The sequence below is a fragment of the Saccostrea cucullata genome, unplaced genomic scaffold (genome assembly GCF_032062105.1).
Source record: "Saccostrea cucullata isolate Sc308-1 unplaced genomic scaffold, CSIRO_AGI_Scuc_v1 ctg3084, whole genome shotgun sequence".
In the NCBI taxonomy this organism is placed as follows: domain Eukaryota; kingdom Metazoa; phylum Mollusca; class Bivalvia; order Ostreida; family Ostreidae; genus Saccostrea; species Saccostrea cuccullata.
Genome location: NW_026924644.1, coordinates 66,594 through 75,896, shown reverse-complemented (window position 1 = coordinate 75,896; position 9,303 = coordinate 66,594). Strand labels below are relative to the sequence as shown.

The window sequence follows — 9,303 nt, the reverse complement described above, 5'->3', positions numbered from 1 at the left end:
TTTATATTTTTACGACCTCTCCAGCCTATGGATGCTAAACTTAAATAACTTTCTGAAGAATATAACAAATATTCCCAAATAAAGTGTTTTTAATTATCAGATTAATATCAGTTCGTCAATCATCTATTGTAACGATTTGAAAATAGGGGAGCGTATCGAGGATCTGATTTTCACAAATTGAGGCGGTTTCTTTCAAACTATATTGCGACAAAAGTTTTAAAATCAAAAAAGTGGTACGCAAAAAAGCAATCTCCCATCCTCGAAAGAAAATTCAGAATGTAGTTATTTGATATTGATATAATCATCAAATCATGCAGATTCATCCACCTTAACTAGTTTCGTAAGCACAGCTTTACTGATTGTTCCAACAAACGAATAATAATAATTTCGAAGTAATCCTAATTTTATATAATTCAGAAATGTCCGTTCCATGTACATGTATTTACAAAAATAAAATTTGCAGGGATTGCCATTATCTGTTTTCCTTTTGTGGTTTAAGTTGGATTGAAAAGCCTGGATTTAAAAAGGATTTTGAGTTTGAACACATGTCCTATATTCCATTTGTGTGGAAAAAAAACTGTCAAAGAAAAAAGTGTTTTGTTAAGAATAACCATTAATAATTAAACCTGACAGTATTTGCAAAACCCCTTTTAATCAAATTACGGTATTCTAAAAAAAAGTATTATTTTCATATAGACATATTGGACAGAAAGTTCTTTTATACATAAATTTAAAGCTAGGTCAGTTTAAGTCAGTGAGATCAAATATCCTATTACATCGCGGCTTCGATTCCCACTGTGGGACCTTGAGACCATTCGTTCGGTTGAGACCGTATAAAGCGATCGCGATGTCCCGTGTCGAAGTAGGTGCTGACACGAAAAAGATCCCTCACTGCTCAATGACCCAAAGTGCCGAGAATAGGACAACATGTGCAGCTCTCTGCTGGCATGGGGATGGTGAATACATATGCGTGAAAAATTCTCGAGAGATATTGAACAGCATGCAATCATTAAATCAATCAATCTTATCTCCTATGCTTCCTTTACCTTTTCCATCAAAATCGAATTTGGATTTAAAGCTGTTTTGAGCCATATTTTGTTGAGATATATTCACCTATTTCCATGCAATCATTAAATACATGTACCTCTTATATACTCATTGTATTGTCGCAACATCGAAACAACAGTAATTGCAAGAAATTATATCGTTAAATATACATCACAATAATCATTTGAAGTAAAATACAATATCCCGCTCTAAAATGAACAGGTTAAGAAAATATTTGTGATGTAGATAATACGAGAGCTTGCAGTAGTTGGTACGTAAAAACTTTAGATTTTTTTCTCTGAATTTATGCTCAACTACAGAAAAAAAAAATAAAAAAAATAATAAATGCACTATTATAAACGCGCACTATAAGGGAAACAAACGGATAAAGATATACACAAATAAATTTAGGAAAGAATTTATTTTGAAAACCCTTTAGTTAATTACATGATTTAAATTTATCTTGAAATGCATAAACTAATTTGACGCTATCATACATTCACTTTATTTAATAATTTTAGTGATACATGTTAAAATTATAATGTAAAGCATGTGAGCTTCATATATATTTAATATACAAAATAAATTTTGATATTGCAAAACGCATTTATATAAAAATATTATTGAATGTTTATATCTCTCTCATCCTTTAAAATTCCCTCAATATAAATGTTTCCGTAAAATATTCATTCTTTACATTTAAATAGAATTTAGATTCTTTGAATTTCAGGTAAAATTATTTAAAATATGTATGGATCTATGAAACATTTTATGTGTTGATTAAATAAAGTCACAAAATCAACAACAGCAAAAAAGTAAAAATACTATAATCTTTAAATGAATATGAACATTGAAAATCGTATGGTCTATAAAAATTATTAAATTTAATTCAGATTGATCATGAAATATTTCCATTTCTATTTTTTTCTCTGTGATAACTCTTTGAAAGTTAACTGAGTTGATTTCTTGATAATTCTACTGGAATGTAAATTAGGCAGGTCGATAGGTTAGGAGCTAAGGAGGTCAAATATGCATGCAAATCTCGTGCGAATCTGTCTCTGTGTATGACGCTAAGGAAGTCAAATAAGCATGTAATTCTTGTGCGACTGCCTTTGTGTTTGACGTCAGTGGCCAAAGACTATTGAAATTCGCATGGAGGTCCTCGTGTAATATAAATCTGTGTCTAAAATTTTAAAATGTAAATCATCAATTTTATTTCACAGTGAAATGGAAATATAAGGAATCACTGTCTAGTAAGTATAGTATGCCAAGAACATCAACGGTAGTGGGAAACATTGGATAATTATTATTATATATTATGGGGTAACGTAGCAATCGTTGTGTTCTTGCAAGTCGTCTTTTACAGTCATACCTTTCAGATTTTACTATCATAATACAGAAAGAGATAAATGTCATATCATTTCAAACCTTAAAGCTTTTCCCACATATAAGCAATAAGCTAATCTGCAAGATACAAGAAAAAAAATAAAAGTAAAGTATTTTTAAAAACGCAAAGATAATCTCTCGATCCTTTTACATGGACTATACAATAAAACATATTTAAGAAACATTTTTTTCGTTTAGTAAATAAATACTAAAAATAATTAGAAACACTTTTTATGTACAATAGAAGGACCAGATTCTTCATATTCTTGCTTGCTGATCGACATCTCACGGAAGTTTGAAAGGGAAGCGAGGATCGATCCACCAGTCCAGGCGGCGTATTTCCTTTCAGGTGGCGCGATGATCTCAATATTCGTTGCTAGTGGAGCTAAAGATGAAATTTCTTTCTGCATACGGTCTGCAATTCCTGGGAACATGGTGGAGCCTCCAGACATTACAATACTTGCTGACAAATCCTTGCGAATATCAACATCACATTTCATAATGCTATTGAATGTTGTTTCATGTATGCCATCAGCTTCCTTTCCAATTAAAGAAGGTTGGAACATGGCTTCTGGGCAAAGGAATCTTTCCTTCCCAATAGATATTACCGTGTCATCGGGTAACTGATAAGATTTTTCTATGGATGACGAGGACAAAGCTGCTGTCATCTCCTGTTTGAAGTCAAGAGCAACATAGCATAGTTTTTCTTTAATGTCTCTCACAATTTCCCTTTCATTCGACGTCGTAAGAGAATGACCACGGTCTTCCAGAATTTTCGAGAGATAATTGGTAAGGTCACTGCCAGCAAGATTCAATTTAATGATTCCATGAGAAAGAGCATTTCCCTCATAAATAGGCACTGCGTGAGTAACACCGTCTCCTGAGTCGAGAACAGTACCTGTTGTAAGACGAGAGTGAAATAAAGAAAGTACGGCCTGGACAGCTACGTACATGGCTGGAAATCTGAAGCTTTCGAACATAATCTGTGTCATCTTTTCTCTATTAGCTTTGGGATTGAGCGGTGCCTCAGTTAAAAGAACAGGGTGTTCTTCTGTTGCCACATGAAGTTCATTATCGAATGTGTGGCGCCATACCATTTCCATATCGTCCCAATTTGTGACAATGCCCTGTTCGATGGGATACTTAAAGTTGAGAAAACCTCTCTTTTTCGTAGCCTCGTATCCAACATAACTGTCCTTTAGATTCCTATTAGGTATCATGCTCTGAAACTATAAATATCAATTTTGTAAAACGTCAATTTATGCGTTCATTTGAGAGCAATGGAGAATAATTTCATCAATAGAACTATAAATGACACGTTCTTAAAATAATTGACAAGATATATAATAAACGTATTAAATTTAACTGTTTAATCTTTTAAGCACCTTTGGCTAAAAAAAAAGCTTCCACCAATTGAAGACCGAGACTAAATACATTTTGAACAAATATTCATTATAAGAACATAAAGAAATGCGCTAAATCAAATTTACGCTAATTTGCTCAAAAGTCAATTTCCGTCAGATACTGTAAAACAAAGTCTTGATTGCGTGCGAGAAATTTGCGCGAAGTTTGCGAGAGCCCCGTCATCGGAAATATTTCTTGCCGCGAACCGGTCCTTAAAAAGTTTATGTGCCTATTAACAATAAATTTACGCCTATTAACAATAAATTTATGTAGGCTTTGTCGAGAATATTAATCGTCGCGACCTAGTTTATTCTTGGTAAATTACAAAATAAAGTAGTTGCGAATAAAAGTTTACAGAATCGTACACACCAAATATTTTACATTTAACAAACAATCATTATACAGAACTAAAAAAATATGCAAAATGAGTACAAGTTTGAGATAATCACGAACGTTTCATTTATTTATAACTTTGACAATGTCAGATGATGTCGATGATTTAAACAATGTTGTTGCAAGGACATGCGTTCTGAAGAACATTGTCGAAAACTTATTAATCTGTAATATTCATCTCTTGTAAATGTTATTATATAAATATTGCATGTAGTTGAGTGTAACATTGAAAATGTTCACCCCAAGAAAACTATTGTCTATCGAGGCGCAGCCGAGGCTCACAATGGTTTTCGAGGAGTGAACATTTTCAATGTTACACTCAACTACTTGCAGTATTTATCATATTATACTGAATGTTTTATATAAATACATATTACAGTGAACCGTGCGCGCATAAATTCCGCGCAGTCGCTATTTTTTGGAATATCACCCGTCGTCAAGCAATGTTGACTGTTGCTACGCAGGAGGGCGTGGCTTCATTATTCAGAGGGTAGTAGTGTTTTTATCAAATGTTTCTCGACGAATCAGATTCAAGTAATTTACATGAAAGTATAATATTATCTTTTATTGCATTTATTATTGCAGTTATTAACATCAGATCTTATAACTGAATGAAGTCTATATACCTCAGTCTATTCGATACACAATGTATCCTTGAGTCAAATGCTGACTGACGTTTTTTTATACTAAGTGCTAGTCCGTTATTTATACACTAATTTGACAGAGCATTTTTTCGTTCTTTCCCGATCATATGACAAGAAGCACACGGCGGGTGTGACGCCTAAATAATGAAAATGAAAGGTATAACAAACAAAATTATTGACTGTGTTCTCGGCAAAATGCCTCCGGGAGACAGTTTGGTTTTTGGGTCCGACAAACGCATGTTGCCGTCATAATAAATGTATATTGTTTTACCCTTTCTCACTTTTACCCTGAATTTCTTACTATTTCGACTGTTTTCCACGACTATCGGTCAAGGAACTGTTACAATAAACTGTTAAAAAGGACTTGCCCTCTGACGTCAAATGGCTCCAAACTGAGTCATTTTTTCATTCGGTAAACGAGTGAGAAAACATTTCTAGATAGGAGTCTCTATAAATAGTCGATATCTTATACCGGAGTGCAAATTGTTGCCCGTGGCATACGAACTTTGGCTTGCACTCCTGTCCAACAGATCGACTGTTTCCCTCTACCCCGTCAACAACCGTATATATAATTTCATGAATGTTGTTTTTGTATTTCGATAACAGATGTTTTATAAAAGATGTTCCTAATTTTCTTTCGATTTCATCTTTATCTAATGTTAATAAATATGGTAAACACTGGCTTTCTGATACTACAATTCTGCTGAAATATCACTCCGAAGTTACAACTTCTTTCGTTTTTAATACTGCATGTAAGAAATTTCGCAACTAAAAAACTACGTATACCCTAAGCGTATACTTATGTTCATCAATGCAGCTGTACGCAGTAAAAGACAAGTATAACGAACAGTTATTACGGTAACCGTTGTTAACATTATAATTGTAAAAATGTCGAAGATATCCCTTCAAATATATACGCTATAAATTTTTGAATATCTTTGAATATGTAACAACATTTAAAAATAATTCTTTAATACTAAAAAAAAACAAAAACATTATAATAATGGTTATTTTGTGAATGAAAGATTAATATGTTTCTATCTTAATTTTTTGTACAAGTAGTATTTCTAAGCAAACGAAAATTACTTTTGCACATTTTCTCATTTCACTAGTACAATACATATACAAGCTAGGTCGGAAATATAAAAATAATGAAAATATCTTGTTTCCCTACATAAAATGCCTAACTTTGGCATTCAAATTGTTTGAGAAACATGGAAAGATCTAAAACTGATGAACTCTAAATCCATTCTCTTGCAATAATTATTTTTTTTTTATTTTTTGTGCTGTAATCTTGCGCACGCTTTAAAAATTGTGGTTGGAATGCTTTTTAATAATTTTGAAACTTTTTAGTATATGTACTTTTAATTATTATATTTATATATAACTTATTCAATTTGAGAAATAAACGAATTTGGTCTTTTGCAAGTATTTTAACTAAAGTCATTTTATTTAGACTGTATACTTAAAGTGACTACCTGTATCAGAAAAAAATTTAAGTGAAAATGAAAACAAATTTCATTCAACATAAAATAACTTGTCTCTGTACCTGATGTTTTGGGCGTCCTACAAAGGCGGGAAACACGACTCTCGGGGCGTCATCCCCTGCGAATCCTGCCTTGCACAGTAAAGATCCATTGTCAATAACTAAAGCTGCACGATCTTGGCTCATTCTTTTTAGATAATTAATCCTTCAATAATAGTATTACAAGGTAATAAGTGTTCTTGGAAACTTGGGTAAGTGGGCTGTGCAAATGTTTAAATACGACATGCAGATATTTTCAAACAGATATATTGCCTTATATGGTAAAAGCTCCATTATATAAATATTTAGAAATCATTTGACCAAAAACAAGGCATAATTTATGGGAGGTATAATATAAGCAAGTGACAAAAGGAGCAGACATAAAGAGTATTTATTTATCATACGTTAGTATCACGCAATAGAGTAACTTAATATGCTGTGAATGCAAACACCAGAGCTCTTGTCCTACCTATTTATTTTGTAAGGAAGATGCTCTCAATACTAAGTATTCTATCGACTTTTCTTTTTATGTTTTTGCACAAGAAGACACCAATGATTCAAACACCTAATGTCAAGAGTTTTTAGCTGTGTTTAAACATAAATCTGCAGACTCATTTTTTTCTCTTTTTTTTTAAACTGCCTTTCAAATTTTTTCAACATCTGCGATTTTGTTTTAACTTCATAAAGAATAAAGGCTATTATACTGCTATTATACTTATGTACATGCAAAAGACCGTCCCTTTGAAATACTATTGTGTGTAATCAAATGGGTATCTATAAATTCATAAAAGGGGGTAATTATGAATCAAATATAAATTATACAACTAATAGTTAAGCTGTTGCAGTAAACAATTAGGACAAGTTAATACAGACCTGGAGCTCTCTGCTTAAGAAAATCTACGCAGATAAAACAGATAGCCGCGGATCCAAGCGCTGATAAAACTTTCGACTTAATGCTTTTCATCGCTTTTAAAACGATTTTTGATAATCCATTTACTATGTTTTTGACTCTCATTTTAGGACAAGCGGATTTTCTTTGAAAGAATTTTTTTTTACACACACGATCTCAAATATGGACGTTGGAATGCAAATTTTGTAAACAGACATTCGAAAACCATAAAAAGAATGCTTGGGCCATTCAAAGGTAATAAAGTATCAAGGATAGTTGTGAAATATCAGAAATAATTAATCAGAATTTCAGATTCGGGGAAAAGCTAAAAATGCAAGAAATAATACCTTGAATGCGCAAACAAAAAACGTAAATGGAAGGATTTTTTTTTACAATACTTGTATATGAAACTCTCTGCTTTATCTGTCTTAATTTTTTTTTTTGCAAGCTTAGAGTTACAGTTTTGCAAAGTCTAAAGAAAAAGGAAGACTCTTTAACTGCGTAATTATATAATTGGAACCTTTTTTTATTTGTATCCGTCAATAATTTTAACAATTTCCTTACATTTACACAAAATACAGAATAGATACAAGTACATGTAATGATACATAAATCACGGCTCTTGACAAAATTAATAGAAATTGAAATCATCATATCTTTCCAAATACTAATACCCCTTATATTGATATTAAGTAAGACATACAAATATGAAATATCTTTGATCTTTGCTAAACGTTCCTTTTCTCCGTGTAAAATTCTTCCACGCTTTGAACACAGTTAAGAACATAAGTCAATATGAGCTGCAAGTTTGATGTCGAAAATTTCTGTTGCAATATTTAATAAAACGTAATGGTTTTAATTATATACAGATGTATCTTAAAAGCATTTATGAACAATAGCCAAGTGCAAATTCATTTTGACATAATAACTAATTTATGGAACTTTCTCGTTTATTAACATTTTCGTGTACTGTCGTGAACCCAACTCACAGTTATTGTACTATCGCAGAATTTAAAGAAACCGCCCTCACTCTCCATTTTCATAAACAACAAGACACTTAGGTATGTTGCACTTTGCCACTAATGTGACTTTAATTATAGAAAAAAAATTGGTAATTGATATTTAATAATTGATCATGAAACCCATAAAATTATTAATAAACAACTTATTATCTGTATCAAAAATTCACAACAGAATGAAACCGAATTATGAATATGATTAATATGTTGACCGTGATTACATAATACATGGCGTAATTTATTGCATAATATATCAAACATTTTTTTGGTCTGAATCCGAAAACAACGTAAAACACATAAAACACCAAGAAAATAAGATATAGACAGAATTTAACGTCTTAAAAAATGGAAAAGGTGGCGGGGTAGAGGCGGCTTAAAATAATTTGAAGCTATCCAACACACATGTACTTTTCACGGCGTCCTAAAAGAAACTGAAAAGTGACGCTATCTGGACGACCGGGTCCAGATTTTTATCGCACACTATTTTCATTTGGCGTTTACTAAATGTTCCCATTTCCAAGAATCGCTTGCATCTGCCTCTCCTAATCTGGACATACCAAAAACTTTCCAAGGATAATACAAGCGCGATAACTCTTACACGCAGAGCATTTCAATGTACATAAAATATTTTAAGTAAAACTTAAAAAATTCATTTATGTACAATTGCCAATGCAAATTCATTTTCACACTAATATGTGGAACTTCTCGTTCATTAACATTTTCGTGTACTGTCGTAAACCCAACTCACAGTTATTGTACTATCGCAGAATTTAAAGAAACCGCCCTCACTCTCCATTTTCATAAACAACAAGACACTTAGGTATGTTGCACTGTGCCACTAATATGACTTTAATTATAGAAAAAACTTGGTCATTAATTATGTAGAAATTGATCATGAAATCCGTAAAATTATTCATAAACAACTTATTATCTGTATCAAAAATTCACAAAAGACTGAAACCGAATTATGAATATGATTAATACGTGAACCATGAT

At 32.0% G+C, this 9,303-nt stretch overlaps 1 protein-coding gene across 1 annotated transcript; it reads right to left on the bottom strand.

Annotated features, from left to right (window-relative positions):
• Positions 1–2,651: 2,651 nt before the first annotated feature.
• LOC134266956 (actin-3-like) lies at positions 2,652–6,549 on the bottom strand. The gene is made up of 2 exons (XM_062749163.1): positions 6,424–6,549; positions 2,652–3,662 (listed from the first exon to the last, which is right to left on the bottom strand). The coding sequence occupies exons 1-2, from the start codon at positions 6,544–6,546 to the stop codon at positions 2,652–2,654; spliced, it is 1,134 nt and encodes a 377-aa protein (XP_062605147.1). The 5' UTR covers positions 6,547–6,549.
• Between the last annotated feature and the right edge of the window lie 2,754 nt (positions 6,550–9,303).

Coding starts and splice junctions, on each gene's coding strand:
- LOC134266956 (XM_062749163.1), bottom strand. CDS start 6,546: ATGAGCCAAGATCGTGCAGCTTTAGTTATTGACAATGGATCTTTACTG. Junction 3,663..6,423: donor TAGGACGCCCAAAACATCAG/GTACAGAGACAA, acceptor TGATATTTATAG/TTTCAGAGCATGATACCTAA.